The sequence below is a fragment of the Bos indicus genome, chromosome 15, assembly GCF_029378745.1.
Source record: "Bos indicus isolate NIAB-ARS_2022 breed Sahiwal x Tharparkar chromosome 15, NIAB-ARS_B.indTharparkar_mat_pri_1.0, whole genome shotgun sequence".
In the NCBI taxonomy this organism is placed as follows: domain Eukaryota; kingdom Metazoa; phylum Chordata; class Mammalia; order Artiodactyla; family Bovidae; genus Bos; species Bos indicus.
The window spans coordinates 22,512,646-22,527,806 of NC_091774.1; the positions used below are offsets into that span (position 1 = coordinate 22,512,646).

The 15,161-nt window shown below is 39.1% G+C and overlaps 1 protein-coding gene across 3 annotated transcripts in view; it reads right to left on the reverse strand.

The window, feature by feature from the left end:
- Positions 1-15,161, reverse strand: part of ALG9 (ALG9 alpha-1,2-mannosyltransferase) — a 113,253-nt gene that overhangs the window by 25,791 nt on the left and 72,301 nt on the right. For all 3 annotated transcript variants that reach the window (XM_070803395.1, XM_070803396.1, XM_070803397.1), the window contains exon 14: positions 3,904-4,034. In XM_070803395.1, the coding sequence (XP_070659496.1) occupies positions 3,904-4,034 (131 nt within the window). The remainder of the gene's footprint in view (positions 1-3,903; positions 4,035-15,161) is intronic.

A 15,161-nucleotide genomic window follows, 5' to 3' on the forward strand; every position in this document is an offset into this window, starting at 1 on the left:
CATATATGTGGACTTGTTTTCGTCATCCATTCAGCCAGTCTATGTCTTTTGGTTGGAGCCTTTAATCTGTTTCAGTTCAGTTCAGTCGCTCAGTCGTGTCCGACTCTGAGACCCCATGAACCACGGCACACCAGGCCTCCCTGTCCATCACCAACTTCTGCAGATTACCCAAACTCATGTCCATTGAGTCAGTGATGCCATCTAACCATCTCATCCTCTGTTGTCCCCTTCTCCTCCTGCCTTCAATCTTCCCCAACATCAGGGTCTTTTCAAATGAGTCAGCTCTTCGTATCAAGTGGCCAAAATATTGGAGTTTCAGCATCTTCAGTAGCATATTGGGCACCTGGGGAGTTCATCTTTCAGTGTCCTATCTTTTTGCCTTTTCATACTGTTCATGGAGTTCTCAAGGCAAGAATACTGAAGTGGTTTGCCATTCCCTTCTCCAGTAGACCACATTCTGTCAGACCTCTCCACCATGACCCCTCTGTCTTGGGTGGCCCCACACGGCATGGCTTAGTTTCACTGAGTTAGACAAGCTGAGGTCCATGTGATCAGATTGGCTAGTTGCCTGTGATTGTGGTTTCAGTCTGTCTGCCCTCTGATGCTCTCTCAGCACCTACCATCTTACTTGGGTTTCTCTTACCTTGGACGAGGGGTATCTCTTCATGGCTGCTCCCACAAAGCGCAGCCACTGCTCCTTACCTTGGATGTGGGGTAGCTCCTCTCGGCTGCTGCCCCTGAGCTTGGGTGTGGGGTAGCTCTTAAGGTAATTATCAATATCTATATTCCTAGTGCCACTTTGTTAACTGTTTTGGATTTGTTTTTGTAGGTCTTTTTTCTTCCTTTCTTTTGTTCCCCTCACTTTGATTTGATGATTGACTTTCAGTGTTGTGTTTTGATTCCTTTGTGTGTGTGCGTGTGTGTGTCTACTGTAGCTTTTCAGTTTGCAGTTACCAGAAGGCTTTGCTAGAGCAATCTATATATAAACAATACTGTTTTAACCTACTCATCTTTGAATACCAAATGCATTTCCAATATCCTGCATTTGTGCTCTCCTCTTCTCATAGTCTGATATCATATTTGTGTGCAGGTGATTTCTTACCTTTACTGTTTGTTTGCCTTTACTGGTGAATTTTTCCATTTGTAATTTTCTTGTTTCTAGTTGCGGCCTTTTTATCCCCAGAGAAGTTCCTTTAGACTTGGTTGCAGAGCTGTTTTGGTGGTGCTGAATTCTCTGAGTTTTTGCTTGTCTGTAAAGTTTTTGATTTCACCATCAAATCTGACAGTCTTTCTGGGTAGAGTATTCTTGGTTGTTGGTTCTTCCTTTTCATCACTTTAAATATATCCTGCCACTCCCTTCTGGTTTGCAAAGTTTCTGGTGAGAAATCAGCTGATAACCTTATGGGAGTTCCCCTGTGCATTATCTGGTACTCTTCCTTTGTTGCTTTTAATACTTTTTCTTTGTCTATAATGTTTACTAATTTGATTACTATGTGTCTCAGTGTGTTCTTCCTTGGGTTTATCCTGCCTAGGCCTCTCTGCATTTTCTAGACTTGGATAATTGTTTCCTTTCCCATGTTAGGAAAGTTTTCAGTTATTATATTATCTCTTCAAATATTTTCTTAGATATGTTCTCTTTCTCTTCTTCTTCTGTGATCCCTATAATGCAAATGTTGGTATATTTAATGTCATCCCAGAAGTCTTTTAAACTGTCATTTCTTTTCATTCTTTTTTCTTTATTCTATTCCACAGCAGTGATTTCTACCATTCTGTCTTCTAGGTCACATATCTTCTTCTGCCTCAATTATTCTGCTACTGATTCCTTCTAGTGTATTCTTTATTTCAATTAGTATATTGTTCATCTCTGTTTGTTTTTTAGTTCTTCTATGTCTTAGTTAAACATTTCTTGTATCTTCTCAATCTTTGGCTCCATTCTTTTCCCAAGATCTTGGATCATCTTTACTATCATTATTCTTAAATTCTTTTTCAGGTAGATTGCCTATCTCCACTTTACTTAGTTGTTTGGGATTTTATCTTATTCCTTCATCTGGGACATATTCCTCTACCATCTCACTTTGTCTAACTTTTTGTGATTGTGATTTCCGTTCCATGGGCTGCAGGGTTGTAGTTCATCTAGTTTCTGCTGTCTGTCCTCTGGTGGATGAGACTGTCTTAAGAGGCTTGTGCAGGTTTCCTAGTTGGGGGGACTGGTACCCGCCTACTGGTGGGTGGAGCTGGGGCTTGTCCCTCTGGTGGGAAGGGCCATATCTGAGGGTGTGTTTATATCAGGCAGCTGTTTATTCAGGACAACTTTAAGCAGACTGTCTGCTGATGGATGGGGCTGTGTTCCCACCCTGTTGGTTGTCTGGCCTGAGAAGTCCCAGCACTGGAGCCTACAGGTTGTTGGGTGGGGCCGGGTCTTAGTTAGAAAATGGCAGCCTCCTAGAGGGCTCATGCCAATAAGCACTTGTCAGACCCATGCCACCAGTGTCCGTCTCTCCAGTGAGCCATAGCTATCCCCTGCCTCCATAGGAGACCCTCCAACACTAGCAGGTAAGTCTGACCCAGTCTCTTATGAGGTCCCTGCATTTTTCCCTGGATCTGGATGCCCATAACACCCTGTGTATGCCCTCCAAGAGGAGAGTTTCTGTTTCCCCCAGTCCTGTGGAATTTCTGTGCTCAAATACCACTGGTCTCCAAAGTCAGATTCTCTGGGGGCTCCTCCTCCTGCTGCTAGACCCCTGGGCTGGGCAGTCCAATGTGGGGCTTGGAAAGTTCACTTCTGTGGGAGAACTTCTATGGTATAATTATTTTCCAGTTTGTAGGTCGCCCACCTGGTGTCTATGGGATTTGAGCTTATCATGATTGTGCCCCTCCTGCCATCTCGTTGTGGCTTCTTCTTGTCTTTGGTTGTAGGGTATCTTTTTGGTAGGTTTCAGCAATTCTTTTTGTCAGTGATTGTTTAGCAGTTAGTTATGACTTTGGTGTTTTCGTAAGAAGCGCTGAGCATATGCCCTCTACTCCACCATCTTGGTGCGTTTCTCCCTGCCATTTTTGCTTCAATCCCTCTAATCTCTCAAATTCTATGCCCCCACCACTCCACCAAAATTGCTTTTATCAACTGTCAAATCCAATAGACAGTTGTTATTCTTCACCTTATTTATCAGTAGGTTCTGATCATTCTGTCTTCCTGAAAATATTTTCTTCCCTGTTTCTGAGTTCCAAATCTGCCTCTCAAGACCTGGTCCTTCACCCTTTGGTTTTTACTTGACCTCTTGGATCCTGGGCTTTGCCTATGAGACCTCCTTGGAGCTCCTTCAGCTTTAATCTCCTTGAACTTCAACTGTCTGTCTACCTGGACCTGGGCCCACAGACAACCTATACCTTCTAATTCTTTCCCATTCATTACTGCTTTACCTGAACGTCCTGACTCCCCTCTTATCATGAATTCTGAGGCCTTTCTGAAGAGCTAGTCAAGGTCTAGTCTATTTGGTTTCTTTACTTAAGATGTAGTAAGGCCTGGCCTCATCTCTGACTGAGCCAAAAATAATCGATATGAATTTCTAGCTCCACAAAGAACATAGTCAATCTTCCTAACAGTATTAGAAAACTCTGGTTAAGAAAGCTGAAGTTTATTGTCAAAAATACTCAATGTCAAACATTTTGTGTCTTCTTCAGTGGATCTATCTGTTTATAGATTCTTTTATTTGGATGATACCAGAATATACTTTGCGTTCTGATGCCTAGAAAAGGACAGCACTCTTTTAGATTTCTCAGGGAACTGGACACAGATAAAATAAAATGGATACTAGAGTTAGCCCAGGACTGGAAGTTATTCAATCCCAGATTCCAACTTTCATCCTTATTAGTCCTAGTACATTGCTTAGGATTAAAGCCACATACCTAGAAGCATCAAGGAATGGTCTGTAGGCCAAGTTGATCCATTCTTCTCTATTGGATGAATATTTTGGCTCCCGGGGTGTTTCTCTCATGGTGTCCAAATCCACTAAATAATGGCATTTACTGATGTCAATCTGCAATGGAGAAAGATGAACTCTTATCAGGAATTGCAAAGGTCCTTTCAGGGTAAGAAAGATAAATTGTAACCCTAAGAATTCAGGCAGGGTTTTAGAAGCACAAACATCAAAGTCCTCAGATGTTATCAGTGCTCTCTTCGCTCAGATAAGAGTGCTGGGTGTTAGGGTATTATTTAGGCTCCTGGGGGAGGGAGGAGACATCAACTCACCCAGCCAAATATACATGTAGGCTCTGGGAGTTTTGACTCCAGTTTGGGCATGAAGTCTCTCTAGTCTCACAAACACTTTTGAAGCTAGCAAGAGTCCACAACCTACTCAAAAAACTTTCTTTTGTGGCTCACTACTGCTCCCTTCCAAACTATCACCTTTTGTTTCAGAGATTGAGAGGCCTGATCAAACAAAAATGTTAATGTGTGAGAAGCCCCGTCTCTGCTGACAGAGAGCCAGCAGGGTCACCGTATACCTCATAAGTAGTTCAAAGACATCATGCACATTGTTTCCTTCAAACTTCAACAGAACTGACAGAGACACAAGGACTGTCCCTGCAGAAAAGATCAGTAAAGCAGATACAAGGACTGCAAGAGTAGAGATTATGAAATGTATATAGTAACTATTGGCAAAACTAGAGTCATCCAGTTGCTCACAATACGGATACATCAGAGGATCACTCGTACTCATAAGAAATTATTAATGCATTTAATTTAAAACCATGTTGGTACTGTGCTTCTCACAAAATTGATTAATTCAACTGAACATGCTACAAAATCTGTAGGATACTTTTGCAGTTAAATGGTTCATCTCAAACTATTCTTCCTCTCATCTCAAAGCCAGGGGAGAAATTTTTAAGCCTTTTTAATAATAATAATAATCAAAAATCTGTAGACTTAAAAAAAATTCAATACACACACACTAATGTTCATAGCAACACTATTTAAAACAGCCCAAACATGGAAGCACCTAAGTGTTCATCAACAGATGAAGCGATAAAGAAGATGTTGTATATCATTCAACCATAAATAAGAATGACATAGTGCCATTTGCAGCAATATGGATGGACCCAGAGATTATCACAAGTGAAGTAAGTCAGAAAAAGATGAATATTATATGATATCATTTACATGTGGAATCTAAAGAATACTAATGAACTTATTTACAAACCAGAAATAGGCTCACAGACATAGAAAACAAATGTATGGTTTATAAAGGAAGAAGGGTGGCAGAGGGATAAATTAGGAGAATGTGACTAACAGGTACACACTACTATATATAAGATAAACAACAAGGATTTATTGCATAGCATAGGGAACTATATGCAGTATCTTATAATAATCTATAATGTGAAAGATTCTGAAAAGAATGTGTGTGTATGTCTGTGTGTGAATCACCTGCTGTATACCCAAAGTAGAAGTCGCTCAGTCACATCTGACTCTTTGCGACCCCATGGACTATACAGTCCATAGAATGCTCCAGGCCAGAATACTGGAGTAGGTAGCCAGTCCCTTCTCCAGGGAATCTTCCCAACCCAGGGATCAAATCCAGGTCTCCCTCATTGCAGGCAGATTCTTTACCAGCTGAGTCACCAGAGAAGCCAGTATACCCCAAACTAGTACAATATTGTAAATCAACCACAGTTCAAAATCATATAATACACAAGTTTCTATGATGTTAAATAAAAGCCCAAAGATGGAGAACATCACTGTGACATGATTTATAATAAATATTCTTGGGGGGTCTTTTTCCAAGGTTTCTGACTGGCAGCTCCTAAAACCCTGGTAATTTCCTAGGCAATAAGAGCAATGGGAGCATTTTTTTGTTAAAATGTTTATACTCTTATCCTCAGTTCCTGATATCTCTTCAAAGCAATAATGGTGAGTGGAATGTCTTGTTATTCATAGGTAGCCCCTGTGTACCACAACTGAGCTTAGGTTAATGGGGTGACTTTTGGAAATCCCCTAAAGATGGCAGGGATGCTGGTCACCAGATGAACTAACCATATGAATAGAATGTTGGTCTTTCCAGTCACCAGGGGAGGGGTAAAGGGCTGGAGACAGCCAGTGATTTAATTAATCATTCCTGTGTCAGGACGCCTCCATAAAACCCTGAAAATCCAGGTTTAGAAAACTTCCAGGTTGGTGAACGCTTGGAGATTTGGGAAGGGTGCTGAACGTGGAAAGAGCATGAAGACCCGAACTCTTCCCTCCTATCTTGCCCTATTCATCTCTTCCATCTGGCTGTTCCTGAATTATACCCTTTTATAACAAACCAGTTCTCTAGTAAGTAAAATGTTTCTCTGTGTGTGATACTCTAGCAAATTAATCAAACCCTAGGAGAGGGTCGTGGGAGACTCTGCTTTACATCCAGTCAATCAGAATTACAAGGAACAACCTGGACTTACAACCAGTACCTGAAGTCCAGGAAGGGGGTCATGGCCCCAGTCTGTCACCAGCCAGTCAGAAACAGGTACCAACCTGGGCTTGAGATTGGCATCTGATGTAGGCAAGAGAAGCGGGCAGTCTTGTAGGACTAAGCCCTCAATCTGTGGAGTCGGATGCTGTCTCTGGGTAGACAGCATGAGAGTTGCATTGAGTTGTAGGATGCCCAGATGGTGTCTGAGAATTGTTGTTACTGTGGGGAACCCCCCCAACCCCCAACATTAGAAATCAGTCCCAGAACCCTCTTAATTACTAATGTAGTCAGTTAAAGGAAAGTATATCTCAAGGGAAGGAAACTACTAATTTTCAGTGTTTTTTTTACATGCAAGTATGTTACACATATCATTTTTGAAATCATTATATAAAGGCCTATAGAGGAATTATTAATTTGTATTTTATAAATGAGGAATCCAAGACTCAGAAACAAATTATATAACTTCATTTTTTTCAAGATCTATATTAAGCCCCTACAATATACTAGGCATTAATAAGTTAGTGCTAACGATATAGAAATAAATAACAAATAAACAAATAATAAGTTCTCACCCTAAAAAGATATATAATCCTCACCAAAATGACAAAAGTTTACAGTAGAGCCATGTGGGTATTTAGCTGTTTCAGTTGTGTCTGACTCTGTGACCCCATGGGACTGCAGCCCACCAGGCTCCTCTGTCCATGGGGATTCTCCAGGCAAGATACTAGAGTGGGTTGCCGTGCTCTCGTCCAAGAGATCTTCCCAACCTATGGGTCGAACCCAGGTCTCCCTAATTGCAGGTGGATTCTTTACTGTCTGAGCCACCAGGGAAGCCCAGTAGAGCCATACTGGACTCAAGTCAGTGTGACTGCCAATGTCATACATCAACTGCCCAAAATGACCGAATGAGAGGCAAAGTACTCTCAGGACCTCATCTAAATGTTGCTTAAAAATTACAACCAAAAAAGAGTTGTCCAAGAATGCCAGGTTTCAGCTAAGATAAAGACCATTTGAAATACAATTAGATCTATAGCAAATATCATATTTCAACCTTGATGAAGGGTTGAAAGCTTTTCCTTTGGAAGCAGGAATAAGTCGAGGCCACTTGTTATCATTACTCTATTCAACACTTCACTAGAGATTCTAGTCAGCAGCAAAAGACGAAAGGAAAAAACAAATGGTAGAAGAAATGAAAAGAAAAACACTCATTTATTCATCACAATGATATGATTGGTATACATAAAATCCAAAAGAGTCAACAGAAAAATGTTTGGAATTAAGAGAGTTTATCAAACTTCAAACTATTTATAGAATGTAAAATCAACATCATATATTCCTACATAACAGCAGTAAACAACATATTAAATTATACTGAAAAAATTACATATTTTCAAATTATATTATAAAAGTACCATTCACAAGGATTTGAAAACATGTGGCTTGAAATAAACCTAACAAAATATGGGCAAGGCCTCCATTAAAAATTATAGAATTTTATTGACAAGTGTCTATCAACTGATGAATTTATAATGTGGTATATTCATATAATTAAAATGTGGTCTAAAATGCAGTGGTATATCACTTTCTTAAAAAGGATACATACTACAACAAAGATGAACCTTGAAAACATTATATTAAGTGAAAGAGACACAAAAGACCATTCTTGTGTAACTCCATTTATAAGAAATGTCCAGAAGAGGCAAATACATTAAGATAGAAAGCAGATTAGTGGTTGCTAAGGATTGGGGGAGTTAATGGGTATGGGTATTTTTTCTGCAGTGGGTTGGGGGAGGGGCAATGAAATGCTCTGAAACACTATGAACATACTGAAAGTCACTGAAAAAGTTCTGGAGATAAGAGAGTGGTAATGACTGCATAACAGTATGGATGTTCTTAATGCAACTGAATTATATACCTAAAAATGATTAAAATGGTAAATTGGATAATCAAAAATAATTGAAATGATGAATTTTATCTCAAAAAATTTTAGTAAACCATAAAGTAGACCTTTAAGATAAACCTTATTTCTAGGTTAAAGACTCACTATTATAAAGATGTGAATTCTAAATAAATTGAGAGATTAAATGCAATCTCAATAAAAATGCCAATAGACTTTTTTGATGAAATTGACAAACTGATTCTAAAATATATTTGGGAATGCAAAGGACAAGGACAGTCCAGGCACTCGTGGAAAAGAACAAGGTGGGTACTTGTTATGGTAATTAAGACAACGAGGTATTAGTGCTGGATTAGAACAGACCACCAAATAAAACAGCTTACAGACACACATGGACCCTAATCTATGATACAAGTGACACCTTAGAGCAGTGGGAAGAGTATGGTGTCTTCACTAATGCATGCTGGGACAACTGAATATCCATTGGAGGGGAAATGAAATTGGACTTCTGCGCACAATAAATAAACAACAAGGACCTACTGTATAGCTTAGAGAACTGTATTCAATATTCCATGATAAACCAGAATGGAAAAGAGTATTTTTTAAAAAGAATGTATATATGAATATATATAACTGAATCACTTTGCTGTATAGTAGAAATTAACACATTGTAAAATAAACTATACTTCAGTGAAAAAACACTGATAAAGTAAAAAAATCTACTTCAAATGGATTACAGAACTAAATGTGAAAAGCAAAACTCTTGGAAGATAATATGGGAGACTACTGTCAAAATCTAACGCATGGCAAAAGTTCTTTTAGACAAGCACAAAAAGTATTAACTATAAAAGAAATGATGGATAAATTTGATTATGTTAAAATTGGGAATATCCATTCATCAAAGATACCATTAAGAGAGTGAAGCGATGAGCCAAAGAATGAGAGAAGATATATGCAATATATTAACAATCAAGCACTCATGTCTAAAATATATAAAGAACACCTACCAATCAATAAGACAAAAAATGGACTGTCCAACAGAAAAATGGGCAAATAATTCGAATAGGTACTTCAGAAGAAGAAATCAAAGTGGCCAAAACCAAAAAGTTTTCAACTGCATTAGTAACCAAGGAAATGCCAATCAAAATTACATGAAAAATTGCAGTACCAAGTACTGACCAGAATGTGGAGCGATTCTTATACATTGCTAGCAGGAGATTAAGTTGGTACAAAATTTTCAGAAAAGAATTTGGCAGAATCTGCTAAAATTGAACATATGCATTTCTTATGATCCAAAAATTCTACTCCTAGGTATTAGAATGAACCATATGGAATCATTAATACGTGACTGATTTACAAAAAAAAAAAAAAGGTAATTTCACATGGTTCAAGCTAATGTATATCCAACAGGAATGCATGCACCAAAAGATAAGTTCAAGAATATTCGAAGTGGCATTATTTACAGCTGGCCCAGATGGGAAACAACCAAAAAATGATCAACAGTAAAACAATAGTGATATAGCCATACAATGAAATCTATACTGTAATAAAAGAGAACAAACTACACTACACTCATCAACATGTGGTTACAAACAAATGTTAAGCAAAAGGATCAAGACATAAAAATGCAGTATGATTCCATGTATATGAGGTTCAAAAACAGGCAAAACTAATTTAAGTTGTTTAGGAATGCTTACAAAAGCAGTAAATCTAAAGAGAAAAGCAAGACCACTTTTATTATAAGCAAAAGAGGGAATGGGGTAGTGATCAAAGGAATTACTCGGGGAACTTCTGGGTGCTGATAATGTTCTAGTAGTTGACCTGGGTGATGATTACACAGGTAGTTGCTCTATTATTATTGTATTATTACTAATTTAATGTACATTTATGTTTTGTGCACATTTAGGCTTATAGGTTATACAAAACTTAAGGTTTGAAAAAGTGCATATAAAAACAACTTGGTCATCTCTGGCTTGCAGCAAACTCTGTTCTTCCCCAACCTCTAACTCACAGTACTGTTCTCATTCTCTCTCAGCATTATTTATATGTAAAAAGACTTCAAGTCTCACATCTGTCTCTACATATGGCTATTCCTCCAGGGGAGAGAAAGCACACTGCGAATTGACGTCAGACCCAATTCCATTCCACATAACTCTCTAAAAATGATCCTTTGCATAAACATTCCAGGAAGCAGCCTTTTTGGTCTGAACACCCACTCTGTAGCTCCCAGGGATTTTAAAAACATGAAACAAGTTTTTTAAAGCTTTACAAGTGCCATGCCTCTGTAATCAAATAGAACCGGCAAGGGGTAAAGATTCACAGTCTCAAGTCTAGACCTCCTTTGGTGAGGGAGCTCTGAGTTTGACATTTCAATACTTGAGCTCAGCCTGGCTTTTTCTGGCCAGGCATGCTACAGGTCTGATTATTTAGCTTTGGTGCTGGACACATGGTTTACCAGAGATATGGACAGTAACTAGTTAACACCCAACTATACCAGTTAGCTTTAGACTTCACTCATCACACCATCCATAAGCAAATTGCATTTAAAGTTTTTAGAAAGATACCAAGGCAAAAACTGTATTAATTGAAATACTAACCCATTAAAAAGAGAAATGTAACCTCTTTTCATCTATTCTGGAAAGCAGCTGATGAATATTCTTTTTTTTATAGCAATCAGTTACCGAACAACTGCAATACACCAGGACAAAGGTCTCTGGCAAAAAATGATTAGGTGTGATCAAGGGTAGTTTCTCTAGTAGAAAAGAAATAAGGCAGCTAAAAAAGGAGACCAAAATAAAAAGGCAACCTATGGAAAGAGAAAAAAATATCTGCAAACCATCTATCTGGTAAAGGATTAATATCCTCAATGTATAAGGAACTCGTAGAACTCAACAGCCAAAAAGCCAAATAAATATGATTTAAAATGGGCAAAGGGCCTGAACAGACACTTTTCCAAAGAAGACACACAAATGGCCAACAGGTATGTGAAAAGGTGCTCAGTATCACCAATCATCAAGGAAATGCAAATCAAAACCACAATGAGATGGCAACCTCATACCTGACAGAATGGCCATCATCAAAAAGAAAAGAGATAAGTACTGGCAAGTATGTGGAGAAAAGAGAGAAACCCTGCACTGTTAGTAGGAATGGGAACTGGCACAGCCATTATGGAAAACAGTATGGAGTTTCCTCAAAAAAATCAAAAATAAAACTACCATATGATTCAGCAATCCGACTTTTGGTATGGACCTGAAAGAAATGCAATCACCAACGTGAAGCGATATCTGCACCCCGGATGCTCACTGCAGCATCATTCACAATTGCCAACACATGAAACGAGCTAAGCATCTGTCACAGGATGAAATGTGGGATGGATAGCTAGCTTGCTCTCTCTCACTCTACCTGACACACGCGCGTGCATACACACAAAAACGAATATTATTCAGCCATAGAAAGAAGGAAATACTGCTATTTGTGACAACATGGATGAACCCTGAGGGCATTATGCTAAGTGAAATAAGTCAGACACAGAAAGACAAGTATATCCTGTATAGACAAGTATATGACTTCACTCAGGTATAGAATCCCAAAGTCAAACTCACAGAAACAAAGTAGAATGGGGGTTACGAAGGGGCTGGGGGAAACGGAGAGATGTTGGTCAAAGGCACAAAATTCAGTTACAGACGCCTAAGTTTTACAGATCTAGTGTAGAGCATGGGAACCACAGTTAAAACAATACAGTGTTGTATACTTGAAATCACCTAAGAGAAGACCTTAAATACTCTCACCACAAAAGGTGATGGATGTATTAACTAACTTACTGTGGTAATCATTTCACAATATATACATACATGAAATCTTCACATTTTACACCTTAAACTTGGACTTCCCATGTGGTTCTAATGGTAAAGAACCTGCCTGCCTACAGGAGATGTGAGAGACGTGGGTTTGATCCCTGGGTGGGGAAGATCCCCTGGAGGAGGGCATGGAAACCCATGGACAGAGGAGTCTGATGGGCTACAGTCCACAGGGAGGCAAAGAGTCAGACATGACTGAAGTGACTTAGCACACATACCTTAAACTTACATAATGTCATTTGTCAATTATATCTCAATAAAGCTGGAAAAAAATTATATTTAAAAAATTAGAAGAGGAACTCTAAGTCAAAAGCCTAGATTCTGGTCTGGGCTCCATAAAAACTAGCTGGGTGATTCACATTCATTTAAGTTTTTTATACTTTACTTTCTTCTGTAAAAAATAAGGATAATACCATTTGGCTCAAAAGCTGTAATGAGGATTAAATGAGATGATTCATTTAAGTAAAACTTGCAAACTATAAAACACTACTATGCAAATAGCTATAATATTAGAAGGAAGTCTAATTCTGTGAAAAGTGAGAACTTGACTAATATAAGAGAACCTTGGAGCATTAGAGCCCAGTAAGATGAATTATTCTTGTCTTCAACCTAGATTGATATTTATTGTCAAGTCATGTCCAACGTGTAGGACACAACAGTTATAATATTAACTACTCACAGTCCTTGATTAGCAATGAATTGGCAGCATCTGCTAAATGATATCAAAATGAATCTTCTGAGCGCACAGAAATAGAAAACAAACTTATGGTTACCAAAGGTAGGAGGGAGAGGGGAGACACAAATTAGGAGTTTTGGATTAACAATTATAAACTACTACATATAAAATACATAAGCAACAAGGATTTACTGTATAGCACAGGGAATTATATCTATTATCTTGTAATAACCTAAAATGGACTATAATTTGCCAAGTCCTGAATAAGTATGCTGTACAACTGAAATATAATGCAATAGTATAAATCAAATGCATTTCAATTTTTTAAAAAACTGGAAAAATCAATCTCCTGGGCATCATCAAAGCCTTTATTAAGTACCTATAGTTAGGTGAATACTAAACTAGGTATATAAAATTCCTCTAAGACATGTCTCATGTTATTAAACTTGTAATTTAGGTCAGGAAATAATACTGGCACATATGAAATATAGAAAATATTATAAGTAGAGTTCAGAGACAAAGAAATCACAGGGGGCTTCAGTAGTTGAAAAGCTTTCTAGGACATGGTGGCCAAAGTTAGAACAGAGAATAAAAGGCAGAAAAAAGCAAGGTCTTCAGGGGAAAGAGGTGGAATATCTGCTTGTCCCAGAATGTGTGCAATGAGAAACAGAACTAGAGAGAGGAGGTCCAAGGACTGATAACAGAGGACCCAAAGTAGGACAGTCTGGATTTTGTGCATCAGGAATCTACTCTAGGTCTCTTCAGTGAGTGACAGTCATTCAGTCGTGTCCGACTTTTTGTGACTCCATGGACTGTGGCCTGCCAGGCTTCTCTGTGCACAGACTTCTTCAGGCAAGAATACTGGAGTGGGTTGCCATTTCATTCTCCAGTCTTTTAACCAGGGAGTCTTTTAACCAAGGAGTAATACAACTGAAAAATGGGTCTCAGAACGAGAGGTCCATATTGGCTATGCTGGGGAGGGCAGGGGAAGAAAGCACTTGCAGAGAAGGCGGGAAGCTAAGACTGCAGTCACCATCACAGCATCTAGTTGCGACGGGACCACACCCTGAAGCTCCACGGCAGGCAGAGGGGTGAAGGGAGCAGAAAGGGTAGCTCTCGGGTCTGTCTGAAAGGAAATCAGTGACTCCGGGATTTCTAATGCAGTGAACTGGGGAGAAGGAGGAAATGCAGTGAAGAATCAGTTTAGGTTAAGACTGAGAGAAGACGATGTTTCAACACCTACTGTTTCAACTTGTTTCAACACCTACTGAGGTGGGAAGAAACATGGTGTATTTAAGTCCTGAAAGAAGCTCCGTGTGATTAGAATACTGAGTTAGAGTCTACAGTTCCTACTGCCTGGAATACTCCCTGCTGTTACCTCAGAAATCCCTACTCATCCTTCAGATTTTAGCTAAAAATGATTTTCAAGAAAGACTTCACTGTCCACTTAAACTAGGACAGGCCCCTAAATTACATGCTCTCCTATCAACCAGTACTTCTCCATTAACACATCATATAATTATAATTTATGAATCAATTGGGGAAAGAGTAAATTCTGTGGAAGTTGGGACTGTGTGCATCTCATTTCATGCATTCCAAAAATCTAGTATAGTGCAAAGTACACAGCAGGTGACAAATAAACATGTTAATACATGTACACAGAGAGCATGAATTTTAAAAAGTGAAAGTAAATTGAGGGAGGAAAAGATGAAAGGGTAGGAGAAGGAAGAAGACCCCAGATAAAGCTTGGGAGGATGCCAAAAGAACTGGCAGAAGAAAGTGGAAGAAGTAGGGGCTGAAAAGATCCCTTAGACAGGCCGCTGGAGAAGGATCAAAGAAGTACACGGTTGGGAAACTCGGGGAGAGTGGATTTCAAAAGCCACAGAAAGGCTGCGGAGGAGGTTGAAGATTGAGAAAAAAACAACAGGACTGGGTTCAACAGCTGCATCAAACAATAAATTTATCACAGCTTAGAATGTCATGGGGGGACAAGGAAAGAACTAACCTCCTTCTCTCAGTGACCTTCCCTGCTGTCTACCCAGTGCCGGAGCCAAGCCCCCACAAGTCCTAAGGCAGGAAGGATGTGAACTTGCATTCACGCGTTTATCAGCTGGAAATGACAATGACGCACGTAGCTGTAAAAATAGAGATCTCTGGCGAGGGCCAACGTGAAGTTCAGGGAGCATCACAGAGAAACCATCTCCATGTAGAGAACAGATCTTATTTCTCAAACGTGACTGAAAGTTCTCCAGTAAACAAATGCAGGAAAGAATCCTCTACGAGTTTAA